A 15,226-nucleotide genomic window follows, 5' to 3' on the forward strand; every position below is an offset into this window, starting at 1 on the left:
GATCAGCCTCTCTGGAACACACTGCCACACAGAATGGGTAATATACCACGGCTTAGATAAAAGAACAAAAAGTAAAATTTTCACACTGATAGCACTGGAGCAAGAAAGGAGCTACTGACATCTCTTACATGAGCAGATATGAAGGCTACAAAAGGAGAGGAACATAAGGCTAGAATAGGTCAGGTATCAGAAATACATGGAATCCATAAAAGAGAATAATTTAGCTCCTGAGTGTCACCATGAGAATCATTCCTTCACAACCCTTCAGGATGTTAGGAGAAGGGTTGGCCAGCCAGATTGCGAGTGCAGTCTCCAGTCCAAGGACTTGGAAGGGGTGAGGCTCTGCTGAGGAGGGCACTGGAAGGAAAACAGTCTGCAATCCTGAGATCAGTTGGGGATAAGCCCCACTGAATAAAATGGGACTTTGTTGGAGATAGCCATGCATAGGTTTGTCACTCTAGGTAAAAGAACTGGGATTGTACCATATACAGGTAACTAGAGTCAGGAACAGGAAAAAAGAAGTCCTTGGCTGCCAGTACCCTAAATTTAGGGACTGAGCTGATAACAGAGAGGAGACCAGATTCAAGTGGGTAGCTGTGCTGGTCTGAAGTAGCACAACAAAAAATTGAGTCCAAGACCAACAAAGATTTATTCAAGGCGTGAGCTTGCAAGTGCATGCACTCAAAAGCTTACACCTTGAATAAATCTTTGTTGGTCTTAAAGGTGCTCTTGGACTCAATTTTTGTAAAGAGGTGACCAGTTTGAGAAATTAGTAATGATAGCAAATATGTGTTTGAATTTTGGTCTGAATGACCGTAAATAAATATTGATTGATAGAAAACAAGGGAAGTCTGCTGACTGGTACGGGGGGGGTGTGTGCAAATAGTGCTGCTATTTAATGACAAAGGTGCTTGAAGACGGAGGATTCAGCCTGTCCTGGGAGCTGTGCTTCTCCTGCAGTAAGAGGTTTGTAGCTCCGATGTAACTGCTGGATCCTGGTCTATAGTTGGAGGCCCAGACCTCTGCTGATAAGATCTCTTGGAAAGTGTGATCTGGCCATGGTGATTCATGGTCCGCTCCCATCCAGGTTAGATTACAGGAATGTGAGAGGCTGCCTTTGGAAACAGTCTGGAAACCTGAACAAATGTAAAGTCTGTGGCACCCTCAATGTTGACACTGTGACTGAGGAAGTGTAAGTGCACACGAAAGCTCTTATATCTTGAATAAAACTTTGTTGGTTCTTAAGGATGCCACTGGACCCTACTTTTGTTCTGCTGCTTCTGACTAACATTGAATCGGGAAACTTGAGCTCAAGTGAAATGCAGCAGCCAAGCTACTGTCAGGTGCAAGATATAGTGACCGTGTTACCGCAGAGCTGAAAGATCTGTACTGGCTACCCATTTCTTTCTGGGTGTAAATTCAAAGTTTTCTTGTTCACCTTGGAAGTCCTAACTGGCTTGGGGCTGGGATACACGAAGGGTCTCCTTCTCCCATATTGTCCAGGCTGCCAATGACAATTTACTTCATAAGCCCTGGGATCTGTGTACTCATCTTCAGGGGCAAGGCAGGTGGCAAGCAGAATGTGATAACACCCCATCTCCAGGCATAGAAACTAGAGATTTCATGCCCTACAAAGTTCTTTGGGTTTATATATAATTTTATTGTTATAATTGAGGATGTTAGAGACCTCTTTCTTTTCCCGCCCTCAATGAGGACGGTACCTGGACTCTGGGTGCCACCAATTGTAATATAGGTTTGAAGAAATCACACAGTATGCTTGAAACCAGATTTATTTCTCCAGTGTGTGTGGCTGAATTATTTCTTTGTTTCCCTTTTTCCCAACCCTCTTGGTATTATAGTAACAAAGTTACTGGAGGGTTGGACATGAAAAGGTCTAACAGAGATGCTTGTTGGACTGATTCAGACTTACAACATTGCACAGAAATGCTTTTGAAGGAACAGCACCCAAAGCTTTATAAACAGGAAGCAGATAGGTTTCCCCCTTTTAAACTGTTTTTGACAAGAACGGCACCTAGATCTCACCTAGCTTCAAAATACCTGAAATCCCAAATGGACTCCCTGCCTAACCTGCAGACCTCTAAATCCAACAACCCTTAATTCTGTCAGCATTAAACTGCCAGGCCCCTCCCTACCCCCCATATTCTAATCCCTTAGAGGAGGGAAGAGAGCAGAGTATGGGAATAAAAACTATGCTCTGTTCAAACTATGCTTGTAATTAATCTTTTAATACTATGTTGGAAACTAAACACTAATCTGGAAACTATTTTAAGCTGTTGGTCGGCCTATGTTTTGATTCTGGGCTGGGGTTTTGATGCTGGATTTCAACTCACTTTTTGCAGTGTTTTTATTTTGTGAGCCACTTCAGGCAGGCTCAAAGAGTGGCAGCAGCATGACATTTCCTTTGAAAATATATGAATGGTTTTTGCACTACATGCAACAATAATTTGGAGGAACTTTTGAATAGCATCCTCCAAATTATTGTTGCATGTAGTGCAAAAACCACGCTATTCAAAAGTTTAGAGCCTCTTGTGGCGCAGAGTGGTAAGGCAGCAGTCATGCAATCTGAAAGCTCCGCCCATGAGGCTGGGAGTTCGATCCCAGCACCCGGCTCAAGGTTGACTCAGCCTTCCATCCTTCCGAGGTCGGTAAAATGAGTACCCAGCTTGCTGGGGGGTAAACGGTAATGACTGGGGAAGGCACTGGCAAACCACCCCATATTGAATCTGCCATGAAAACGCTAGAGGGCGTCACCCCAAGGGTCAGACATGACCCGGTGCTTGCACAGGGGATACCTTTACCTTTTTACCTTTTATTCAAAAGTTTGGGAGACACAGTTCAAGACTGACCGGTTGTGCCTCTCTTATTATTTTTTTACAAATGAAACTGACTCCTTGTACCATTCTGATGGGAAATTATAACAAAACATGTTCATATTTATTTGACATGTCAGAGATTGAGAAAGATATGTATAAAGAATACCAAATAAGATCAAATTCATTGAGGTATGTGTATTTCTATGAGGCTCAGACAAGTGGTTTAAATGGAACTTAAAAGCACTGGATTTAGCCCAGCCAGCTGCAGTCCTATAAAACTATGTGTGCACCTATCAGCCATCATAACCCGCGCTGTTTTCTCATCAACCAATGCGAGTGAAAGGTTTTTCAAAGCAAAATGTTGTTCTTGTTGTTGTTGTTTTAAATGCATCAAATCTTGAGCTGGCAGAAGTGTGCTGTGCACTCAGGTGCGTGTCAAGCACATTTTCTAAGCACTGTTCAATGGCTAGACAATCCATTCAAATGGAACAGGTATCCAGGCAGTCTCCTCATGTTACAGGTGGGAAATGAAGGCAGACAGGTTGTTGACATTAATCCACAGCATACTCAGCCCAGGCCCTGGCAAAGTAGAAGCAGGGCTGGGATGTCACAGAGGTGGTTCCTAGCACAGAGGCAAGTGAATAATACCTTTGCCATTCCTGGTCAGACCTAGTTTTAAAACTTCCAGCAAGGAGAGCTCCAGGGAAGTTAAGTTTCAGCCAGAGGACTGCTTAAAGCACATTTTTCTCTACCACTGAGATTAATCTGCTTTGCTGCCATTTCAACTCCCCTCGCTCTTGTCCCTGAATTCAGTGTCCAAGGTAAACAGCCGAGGCCTCTCCTCTCTAGGACGGCTTGAGGATGCTCAGGCTCCCATTAGCCCCACCAGGAACTGAAGCAAGCAACAATTGCCAAGGGAAGACGGATCTGAAGTAAAAGATGTAACACCTTTGCCCTTAATGGCAGCAACTTGTTGCTTCTTAAAGTCAGTTTGCAACATTGTTAGTCAGAGTCAGTGGAGCTGAAAGAGCCAGAAGCTTTTTTTTTTTTTGGGGGGGGGGGGGGTTCTCAGTTCAGTTCTGCCTCTTGTCCCACCATGCCGATCTCGCTCTTTTCCGCAGCTCCAGACAGATGAATGCTCTATCTCAATCTACCCTGCAAGGCTGTTGTGTGGATGCCCCCCACACAACGGAAGCTGATTGTAAGCTGCTTTGAGACTCTTTTGAGCAGTGAAAAGTGGGATATAAAAAACGACTATTCTTCTGTTGCAACCACTTCACCACATAATCCCCGCTCTGTCTCTCTTTAAGCCCTTGAAAAGTTATTTGGACCATGCAGAGGGGCATCTTGCAACATTTTTACTAGGAGACAGGATTAAGTCCATTTCAAGTAATGTAGCAAAATATTGCTTTTTAATCGTGTGTGTGTGTGTGTGTGTGTTTGTGTGTGTTCTTGCTGGTCATTGACTGTATTAATTCTGCTTTCCTACTTTCCACAGAATGCCCCTGATTTCCTGTGATGCTTCCAGTTTTGGGAATTACAAGCAACAGGTAAAACCAGGAGAAAGGAGGAGTGTGCAAACGAGGCCAGGGGTTCAAAATCAGCATGAGAAACATGTGCATCTTTATTTTTTATATCATTTATATGCCCTCCTTTTCCCCCAGGGGAGACCCAAAGTAGCTTCCATTGCTCTCCTCTTTTCCATGTTATCATCCTGGCAAGCCTGTGAGGTGGGTCAGGGTGAACCGGACACCTTGACAAGTCTCCAGAAGCCAGAAACCATCACAGGTTAGGCCTGCAGGACTTGAAGTTGCTGCTAAGTCACTGCAGATTGGCTCTGCAAATTCTTTAAGCCAGTCCTAAGCTTAACCCAAATGCCCTTTGGCTGTTTTCAAAAGTGCAGAAAGAGTCAGTTTCTTGCCAAATAATAAATGAGCATAGGGTTGTAGACTTGTACTTGGATCCCCTGCTCCGAAGTAAGCCTGTTGATTCCAATAGAACTTCCTTTTAGGAAGCATGCACAGGATTGGAGCCTAAGAAGGGTTTTATTTTGAGATGAGTCACTTCCTGGGGCCTTTGTGGTCAGTTCAAAGAGAAGCAGCCTCCTTTGTAGCCTCCCAGGTGCTGGGGGTTTTTTTTATAGCTGGCCTGGCAGGGGAGAAAAGAGAAGACCCCTTTGTGCCTTAGAAGTGTGGATGTTGCTCAGGGAGCCACTAGAAGAAAAATCCCATGTGAATTCTGGCCAATGTGGATTGGGGATGACAGTGAGGGAAAGCTGGGTTGAGCCTCCCATGCTGAGCATACAGGGAACTAACCTACAAGCACCGCTGAAGTCAAAAGTCCCTTCTAAGCTGTGGCGTTTTCACATTGGTTCAAATGTCTCTGGTGTGGGGATGCCCCTCTTGTGCTGTTTCAGTTGTAGGAAAGAATTACCACACCAGTCAGCTGGCCCCGGGGATTCCAAGGAATCCTGCAACACCATCCTGGGTATTCAGGCAGAAGTAGACCCTGCGGTCTCCTGACCTTCATAGGCCAGGCTAAGCCTGATCTCAGAACTTGGAAAATGACAAACTGCCACCCTCCCCCTAGATTAGAAACACCGCCCTAAGGGGGGGGGGCAGTTAGGTGTGATCCGAGGAGACAGTGTTCTTGTGGGGAAGGTTGTGCCTGGTACAGCCCGCCCACACACCAAGGATGCCCAATGGCCCCCTGCACAGCTTCCTGCCTTCGGATGCATCTTTGTTCTTGGAAAAGGGGGGGGGGGGAGATGCCTCCATTGCCTTGCGGGTATTTTGAAGGATTGGGAAGGGGCAGCTGGTTTTGCACCTCTGGGTTGAGTCCAGATTTCCCAAAAGGCCCTTCTGGGGTCCAAGTCACAGTCTCTCTTCTCCCCACCCCTTGCATAGCTGCCTGATCTCTCCCACCCAGCCTTGAGACTCAATGAGATCTGCCAGGAGGGCGAGGCAAGAAAAGGGGGCAAGAAATGGCTACGGATGGATGTTTCAAACAGGGAAACCCAGCTGCAAAAGTACATTGAAAGGGCATCATCCAACCTGTGCAGAATGAGGACAATTCTCTCATGGAGCTTCCCCCATGGGGCAGCCTCTCCTACTCTGGGTATCATCTAGAGGAGAAAGGCAGCATTGGGGGGAGGGCAAAGGAGGGTTGGCTTGGCCAGCAGCAGCAAGCAGTCACCAAACATCCATGAACAGCTCTGGCCTTGAAACCCAGAAGGGGTCCCATGAGTAGCCTGTGTTCTTGAGGCCCTTTAAGGCCACAGCTGATTCTGGTCTTTCCCCTGGGGACACACATACACCTCTCCGTCCTGGCAGGGGGGGGGGAGAGATACAGGAAGGCTTCCTTTTAGCAGCAGGCCTGTTGGAAAACCCCAAGTCTTTCTCAGGGGTCTTCTGGGACATGCACATGTTTTGTGGGACCTGAAAGAAGAGTTTCTCCGACTGTACCATGGTCACAGGTGCTCCAACCTGCCCAGTTCCAGAAGCAGTCTGTGCGTGTGTGTGAAGAGGGGGGTCCCGTCATTCCTGTATATTTAGTCTGTGCCACCCGAAATCCATACTGGATGGGAAACGGCCCACGATTTTCGCGTCCCTGGTGGCGCCCCTGTCCCAGCGTGTCTGGGAGCAAAACCGAACAGGATGCGCCCTCGAAAGTGTACGTTTCACCACAAGGTGGTGCTGTGTCCCTGCGCCCGGCCTGGAGGGCTGTTGCGTTTGGAGCCATCTGTTGCTCCGAGAGCGGCGCAAGGCGGCGATTGGCCCAAAGTGGAAGCTGAAAGGGCGTCTGGGCGGACCGGAGATGCTGCTCCGAATCAGCCATCACAGGAGCCCCGTCTGGTCGGTGACCTGGCAGCTGAGGAGGTAGACGTGGCTGCCTTCCTGCCCCCAGGCAGCTTGCTTCAGGCGACCAGGGCCAGTCCAGCCACTCCTCAGGTTCTCCCCTGTCTGGGGGTGGGAGGTGGGGGGTGGGGGGGGGGTTTCCCCCCTCAGGGAACTGGGAAATCACTGGATGGGTCGGGGGCGGTCTTTACAAGAGCCCACCTACCAGTCCCCACGTGGAATCCAGTTGCCCGTTCCAGTAGTGTGTTGGGATTCTTTCGGATCACAGGGCACCTCCTGCCCGCTCGCTAAACCATCCTGCCTTTGAAATGCTAATCCGGAGGGGTTTAAACTCAAAGCGGCTGAATTGATACAGGTCGCTTCCTGGTCTGGGCGGGGAATCGAAGCGAGGCAGGGGCAAGCCAGGAATCCCCTTGTGGCCACCCCTAAACCTAATCCCAATCCGGTTCAGCTGCACCAATCCTTGTTCGTGGGGAAAGTGTAGAATAAAGGCACTGTTTACCTGGACCTTGGCTCCTTCCGGGGAGTAAGCCTCCTCGAATTAAATGGATCGACTTCCAAAGAGACGTGTTTGCGATTATTCCCTAATGCCCACTGGACTCGGTGGAGAGGTTTTCTAGGGCTCATTTTGCACGAATTCAATGTGCTTTTGCAGCTGAATTTTCCTCTGCAGAAAATGAAAATCCACTTCTAAAGTGCAATGAAAGTGCATTCTCCATCCTCCAGTGTGCAGATACTCATTCAATGTAAGGAGTGCTAGGACTGTGGCCCTACTTACTTACACACACACACATACCTTTGGCTCCCGGTGGTGTCAAGCAAGTGCTGATCACAGCTCGGGGGCCAGAGCAGGAGCCCGGGGGATCAAGGCCCCCGCCCTCCCCCTCTCCCCCCCCCCTTGCCAGCCACAAGCAGGATCCTCCTCCTCCTCCTCCCCTACTGTAGAGGTGGGCGTGGGAGAAATTTGCCCATGGCGAGCACTCTAAGACCCTGCCAGAAGGGCTCCTTGACTCAGAGGCGTGGCTGCCACCTCTGGGGAAAGGAATTTGATGCTGCAGAGGCTGGAAGGGAGGGAGGGAGGTCCCGAGGAAGGATTGGGGACACCTAAACACGCCCCCAGGGAAGCCTGTTTCTGGCCAGAGGATGGATGGGATGAGAAGAGGCTCACTGCGGACAGAGAGTCGCCAAGAGAGTCGCCAAGACCGGGCGCAGAAGTCCCAAGGCCAGCCACCCCGTGCAGCCTCTACCCCCCCCCCACAGCGTTCTGCGCCCTGCCCCCCCCCCCGCGGGTGAGAAGGGAGGCTGGGGGAAGGCTGTGTCTGGGGTAGCAGGCGAACTTTCCATGCCAAGCGGGGTCTCTGCCCCACCCCGTCCCCCAGCTCTTGCCCGCTTGACGGCAAAGCCTAGTCCTCCTTCCCTTGCTTTGCCTGTCACTCTCCCCCTTCTCAGGCAAGCAGGGGATGGGTCGCTTTGTGCCACCTCCCCAAGATGCCGGCCGACCGAAGCGCGCAGCAGCAGCAGCAGAGGCAGCCGTTCCCTTCTCTCGCAGGGCGCTAGAGCCTCGCTGGAGCTAGAGCCCCCCTGGCCGGCATTTGCCTCTTTCTCCAGCAGACAACCGTCGAAGCTCCTCTGCCTTGCAGCCCACTCTTGCTTTTACAGCTCTGAAGAACGGCTCCGATCTGGTTTGCGCCTGATCCTAAAGGACTGCCCAAGTGCCGCTGGGCTTATCCCCCAAGGATATCACTCTAAAACAAACGACCAAACCAAATTAAGTCTGGCGCTGGGGGTGGTGTTTAGGATCCCCCAGCCCGGAAGAAGAGCTTGATTCAGCAGGCTCCCAGGTGTCCTGCTGGAAATGAGGCAGCCCAGAAATTTCCCCGGACATGTCTCCGGCTTTTGGATCCCTATTCAAAGCAAAAGGGGACCCACTCAAGCAGCCCAGTACACGCCTGCCCAAGCCCCGCGGCCCACCTTCCCCCTGGCTTTCCTGCGACCCAAACTGACCAGTCCCTCTTCTGGCAGAGTCCCAGAGCGGGCAGTGAATGGCCGCGGGCGGTTTCTCTCCCAGAGGCAGGACTGCAAGACACCCCCCCCCATACACACACAGCGGGCCTCTTAGCCGATGCAGAGCAACTTCGGGGGAGGGGGCATCGGGACTTGAAGGGACTCCTCCGGAGATCAGATCGGGGAGACAGAAATGACCCCGGGGTCAGCTCTCCCTCCCAAACTGGGGGAGCTGCCAGCGGGTTCAATGTGGCTCCAACCCGGATCCTTTCCACTTCGGATCACCCCGCACTTCCGACTGAGGTGCAAAGCAGACCGGGAGCCGCCGACGGCGCTCTCCCAGCGAAGTTTGCCTTGCCAAGGAGAAAGTTCTGACACCCGCTTGGCTTGTGTTAGCGCTGCACTGGCCATGCGCACGTCCACATTAGCACAGCGGGGAAGGGGGACCTCAGTAGGGGCAGGAGAGCTGCCGTGTCCTCCTTTATTTGTCCCCCCTGCCCCTTCCCGGTCTCCTCTTCCGAAAGTCTCTCCCACCGCAAAGACAACAGGGACGGCTGAAGCGCTTTTGGGATGCCCAGGGCGTCTCCACATGACAGGCTTCCTCCCGGACATTTGGGGACAGTCGCCGAGAGACGTCCTGGGCTTGGGCTGAGGAGGTGCTGCTCTCGCCCGAAGGGAGCCCTCCTACGGTCAGGGCCAACCCGCGTGGTTTGAGCGCTTGAGTGCACCTCCTTCCCAGGGTGGCCTGAGAAAGGGACGGCGGAGGGGGGAGGTCCGACTGCCTACCAGCAGGGAGCAGGTCCGAAAGCCCCCCTCTCCAGGGTGGGGGACAAGAACTGGGGACATCTCCTGACACCCGGTCGACTGGAGAGTGAGCGGTCCTTTGGTCTCCAGGCTTGCTTTCGTTTTCCTCTACCGGGAAGCAGCATGGGAAAGAACAGCCTGGCCCGCCAGCCACTGCAGCCTCTCATGACCCTTTTGCCAATCGCCCAAGAGCCTGGACTCCTGGAAGGGAATGAAGACCCGGACAGGACATGGCAGTCCCTGGCGCGTTCTGGGAGGATAAATCCAACACGGGAGTGCTCTTTCCCCTTCGGCTTGTCCGATGTTCACAGGCCTTTCCTGCAAACATTTTCCTACCCCAACACAATTGTATGTGAAAAGATTGCTTGATATCCCGATCCCCGAAACTTATTTGCCTCTTCCAATTTCACAGAGATGTTTCTAAGCAGTATATTGGGGGGGGGGGGGAGGTGTTACAAACGGAAAGAAGAATTTCATGGGAATTTAAAGATGCCACCTTTTGCCTTAAAAAAATTAACTAACCTAACAACAGATATTTTATCTGACTTTTATTAATACCTTTTAAAATCTTACAGATAAAAATCAATAACATTTCATGCATTTAAAATGCAAATTTAAAGTGTTCCAGCGAAAGGATTCTTTTTTTTTTTCATTTCAATGTGAAATATCCAAAATTATTTCAACATTACAATGAGACTAGTTAGTTTGCAGGAGCTGCAAACTATTCATGTAGCATCGGGAGGGTTTCCAGTTAACATTCAGCATTCTTATTTTTTCAGGAAATACACATAGGCCATTATGAGTCAGTTTCACTTGGACAGTTTATTTAATACATGGGTCTGGGTGAGCCCACTGCTTGGAAATATAGGCGAACTCTCACTTAACTATACCTGAACTGCCAGCAAATGCAAATAAGTACATGCTCCATTAAATTAAATGTCATTCAACATTGATCAAATAGTGTTTGCTTAATTACAGTCTTATGCCTATCTAAATTAATATTCAAGCAAGACCATATCCTGAAGTGCAATCTGCTTTACACTTCAAGGAACAAGTTTAAAAATGCAGTTAATTAGGACTGCAACAATAACGCTTTTAATATTTTCTTGTGACCAAAAAGAGGGGAAAAATAGAAGGGGGAAGAAAAGCTCATGTGTACTTCAATATATTTTCAAATATTTACTGGGCATAATATACAAGAAAAATACTATACAAAATCGTCTCCTGGACAACTGTGTCTCACACCGACATACTGGTGGAGTTAGATTTAATCCTCAGCTATTCTACAACGATTTCGTTGTAGGAACCATTCAGTTCAGTATTTTTTTTTTACAGATATTGGTCCCTATTCCCTTCCGCCTCTTTTTGGCATTCAAACTACAGACTCGCTGGGGGGAAAATACAACAAAGGCTCTTCCTTAATTCCTGTGATAAGAAAAGCAGGGTCTTGATTATAACCAGGGGCGCTTCTATGAATGGAACTCTGCACGTGAGCCCCTAACATTTCAGATCTGGGGAGAAACTTTCAGAAAATGAAACTTCCTCGACTTTCAGCTTGGTTATCCCCTCCCCTTTCCTGTCTTTTCTGAGAAGAAATAACCAGGGGAAGAAATCAAAAGCATCAGGGGCATGGCCCAGGCAAAAGTAAGCGTGATGTCCACTTGATTTTAGAGTTAAGCAGATGCATAGCACTTCCACTAAAACGACTTCCTTCCCTTTGGCTGGCTCACCCTCCATGTTTCTGAGAGCGAAGCTGCATATGCGATGTGGAAGGGGGGTGAGCGAAGTTTGGGGCTTGCCAAAGTAATTACACTTCCCTTCCCCCAGCATTTTTTGATGTCAGGGGTTTGCAGTGAGATCTACATCACGATCAATTAGGAAAGCGAAATTGGATTTAACAGCTTTGCAACTCAGCCCGCGATTCTTTTAAATGAGTGAACGGGACCTGAGCAGCCAGGCATGTTTATGCCACAGTTTAATCCATTGGCTTACTCTTGAGTAAGGATGCACAGGGTTAAGGCAACCGAATTCAGGGCAACAGAACCAAGCAGCAAGGGCAAGTTTTTAAGGGCTTTCTCTTAAGATTAAACCCAGTGACTGTTTCAAGGATCATCTGCCGGTCTGCCGAAATCCAAGAGCTGTGATTCGACTCAGGAGTCTGGCTGACTTCAAAAGACTTGACATGGCAAGTACATGTTAACCACCATCCTTCCCAGCACCTTAGATCGCTGTCTAAATGGCTTCAGGCCACCTTCCTAAGCAGTTACCTGGAAGATTAGTTTTCGAATGCCCCCTTGATTCCAATTAAAATGTTCCAAGCAAGAATGCTCTGGCAAAACTGACTGGGGAACGAGAGCTCTTCGTGATCATACCCACGCAGACACACACACACACACACAAAGTTCCAGGCGGCGCCCTTTGACTTCAGGGCAATCCCCCCCAGCGCATGGGCCACTGCTCCAAGGCAGCAGCCGGGGAGGAGGGGCTGGAGGGGCCAAGCGAGGCCTCGGAAGAAGGGTTTCTTCGGGAACTAGCAAAGGCGGCCTCCCCACTCCTGTGATGCAAAGTGCTTTCAGCGGAAGCTTCCGGGCCTTGCCAGGAATCCAGAAGACACTTCGGGCTGTCCCGAGCTGGAGTCCTCTCCCTGCCTCCCTCGCTGACCCCCTCGTCCCAGGAAGCCGGGGTCGGAGGGGGCTACTCTGGAGCAGGTCACTGCCTCGGCAGTCCGGGCTTCCCCGGGGTCCCTCCCCAGGCCCGGGCTGGCCCCGTGCTGGGGGGCCAGGAGGAGTCCGCGCGCATCTGTGGAGGCGCCCTACTTACACGCCGGCGGGCAGGCGGGCCGGGTCCCTTCTCCGGCAGCTGCCAGACGACCCCGCCCGAGCAGCTGCGCCTCCCTGCCGGGCCGCCGTCACTCCAGGCCGTTCCTGTGGCCGGGCTCAGGGGCTTGGAGCAGCTCCGGGGAGTGGCAGGGCGGGCTGCCGGGCGCGCTGTGCTCGCTGTCGGTGTCGCTGCCCTTCTTGCCGCCGCTGCCCGGGCCGCCGCCCGCCCCTCCGCCGCCCGGGCCGCCGCCACTGTGGGTCTTGACGTGCTTGCTGAGGTGGTCGCTGCGCATGAAGCGCTTGTTGCAGACGGGGCAGGCGAAGCGCTTCTCGCCCGTGTGCGTGCGCAGGTGGCGCTGCAGCTCGTCCGAGCGGGTGAAGCGCTTGCCGCAGAAGAGCCAGTTGCACACGAAGGGCCGCTCGCCCGTGTGCCAGCGCAGGTGCGCCTTGAGGTGCGACGTCTTGCCGTACACCTTGCCGCAGCCGGGGATGTGGCAGCTGTGCAGGCCCTTGCGCCGCAGGCTCGCCCCCGCCGGCCCCAGCCGCTCAGCCTCCTGGCAGTTGGGGCAGTCGCAGGTGGCGCGGCCTGAGTAGCGGCGGGCCGACGAGCGCGGGGAGCCGCCCAGCGGCGCCGACGGGCCGCCCCCCAGCATGGAGCCGCCTGCCCCGGCCGCCAGCGGCGAGGGCGCCGAGTCCGGATAGGAGCCCGGCAGCACGGGCTTAAATCCGTCCATGAGGTGCTGGCCGGCCGGGCTGAGCAGGTGCGACGAGGCGGCGCCGCTGCTGAAGGCCGAGTGGCCCGCCAGACCCGAGTAATCCGAGTTGTAGGCGCCCAGCGGGGAGTGCAGGGAGCCTGCCTGCAGGCCGCCGGCCGCGGCCGGGTGGACGCCGTTGGGGTTCTGCACGTCGAGCCAGCCGGCGCCCACGTCCCACCAGCTGGAGGCGCCCGCCTCGCCCGGGTGCGACGGCTTAAACCACGACTCGTAGGGGTGCGCCATGCCCACACGCGGGTAGATGCCCTGCAGGCCGTCCACCGAGGTGTGCACCTTGGAGATGAAGACCGGCTGGTGGGCTTCCTGCGCCCCACCACCCCCGCCGCCCCCGCCGCCTGAGCCAGTCGGCCCGGGCGCCTGGAACACGGAGTAGTCGTTGGCGAAGGGTGAGCCGGCCGCCGCGCCGCTGGACGTCAGGGAGAAGGCGCTGGAGCCGGGCGAGCCGCCGCAGCTGAACGAGTCGGAGACCAGGGCGGCGGCCGCCGCTGCCGCAGCCGCCGCCGCCGCGTGAGCCGAGGAGCCGTTGCGGGCCGCCGCCGAGACTCCGACGCCGGCCAGGCCGGAGCCCACCACGTTGCAGCTGCCCGACGACGAGGAGCGTTTCCAGGGATGGAAGCCTTTGGCGAAGGACGAGGCGCTGTCTGAGAGGGCCGACGGCGACGGGCTGGGGCTGCCGATCTTGTTGCAGGTGGCCGCGAGCATGGCCAGGGGAGTGGAGCCCAAGCGAGGTTCTTCCTGCAACGAGAGGGGAGAAAGGCCGGCCGGCCGTCAGCCTTGGATGGGAAAGAGCTGCCCGCGCTCTCCCCCTGGTCAGTGCCCCCCCCCCACTCTCAGCAGCCCCCCCTTTCAAGCACCTCCGCGAGCCCTTCGGCGCCTGGAAGTGTGTGCTTAGCTCTCGCTGGGGCGCGCAGCCTGGGCTGGCTCGGCGCTCAGATCGGCCCGGAGGTCTCCTGCCACCGCCGTGCCAGCTCGCCTTTGCTGGGTCGCAGCAGCTGGAGCTCCGGCCGGGTCTAGAGACGCGGGACACTTGGTGCCCTGACCGAAAGCCGAGATTCTGACCACCCCGTCGCTGCCAAAAATGACCGGCAGACAACAGAGACCCCACCATGAGACCGGATCGCAGTGAAACTTCTGGTTATTTATTTTAAAGATTTCTTTCCCACACAGCCCTGAAAAATGTCTATCACTTGCTTATCTAGGAATAGAGAGAGAAATGTCCAACATACCTGCAGGCAATGACAGGCTCAAAGAACAGTTACCGGAGGGGAAATCAACAACAATAACAACAACAACAACAAGATCTGCTGCAAATTTAAAACAAAAACCGAAAATGTCCCCGGTAAAGAGAAGCCTGAAAGCAGCAACAGCAGCAGCAGCTTTTCCCCTTCCAGCGGATCACCGAGAGCTGAGTCCTCCGGGAATCCCGAAACTGCGCTGCCTCCACGCTGGAGGCTGTCCCTACGAATGCCCTTAAAACCTTTTCCTGCACAGGGACAAAAGTGACTGCCCTCTTCTCCTTCTCCTTCCCCCTCCCCTCCCCCTCTTCCCCCTCTTTCTTTTCTCTCGAACTGCCTAGGACTTGTGAGAGAGGGAGAGGGAGAGAGAGAGAGAGGCAGAAATAAAACGCCTCAGTAGGGGAGACGGATAGCCCCCGGTCAAGAGAGGGGCGACTTTAACCCTTCTCCGATCGCCCAGGGGGGGAAAGAAAAGGCACCCAATTAAAACAGCCAGAGGGCAGAAAAGGAATCCTCAGACTCACCCCTAGAAGTGAAGTTGCCATCCCACAAAGTGCCCTCCTCTCAGAGGATCTTTTTTATATTGATAAATCAGAGGCCGTGTTTTTTTAGAGGTGTGCAATACAATGATCAGTTCCGCCCATTCCACCACAATTGTAGCTCCCTCTCAGGCTTTGAAGTGCCGCTGAGCCCGCGCCAGCCAATCTGCGCCTCCGCCGGCCGCTGCGCTGCGTTGCCGCGTGAGGTCATCAGCCCCGTCGAGTGCCTTCCGCCGCCGCCGCCGCTCCTCTGGGCAGGGCGAGGGAGAGCAGAGGAGAGGGGGAGAGAGTGCAAACAGACCGGGGCTTGGCGGAGGCGAGGGAGGGTGAGCAAATGCACAGACGCTGCCTCAAGCGTTCC

General features: G+C 53.1%; 1 protein-coding gene across 2 annotated transcripts; it reads right to left on the minus strand.

The window, feature by feature from the left end:
- Positions 1–10,028: 10,028 nt before the first annotated feature.
- Positions 10,029–14,973, minus strand: SP8 (Sp8 transcription factor). Of its 2 annotated transcripts, none has more exons than XM_077303635.1 (2): positions 14,851–14,973; positions 10,029–13,826 (listed from the first exon to the last, which is right to left on the minus strand). In XM_077303635.1, exons 1-2 carry the CDS (start codon positions 14,869–14,871, stop codon positions 12,408–12,410), a joined length of 1,440 nt encoding a protein of 479 aa, XP_077159750.1. In that variant the 5' UTR covers positions 14,872–14,973; the 3' UTR covers positions 10,029–12,407. The 2 variants fall into 2 exon arrangements, with proteins under 2 accessions (XP_077159750.1, XP_077159752.1); XM_077303637.1 differs by lacking the exon at positions 14,851–14,973 and adding an exon at positions 14,318–14,566.
- Between the last annotated feature and the right edge of the window lie 253 nt (positions 14,974–15,226).

The sequence above is a fragment of the Paroedura picta genome, chromosome 11 (genome assembly GCF_049243985.1).
Source record: "Paroedura picta isolate Pp20150507F chromosome 11, Ppicta_v3.0, whole genome shotgun sequence".
Taxonomy (NCBI): domain Eukaryota; kingdom Metazoa; phylum Chordata; class Lepidosauria; order Squamata; family Gekkonidae; genus Paroedura; species Paroedura picta.

Coding starts and splice junctions, on each gene's coding strand:
- SP8 (XM_077303635.1), bottom strand. CDS start 14,871: ATGGCAACTTCACTTCTAGGG. Junction 13,827..14,850: donor TGGCAACTTCACTTCTAGGG/GTGAGTCTGAGG, acceptor CTCTCGTTGCAG/GAAGAACCTCGCTTGGGCTC.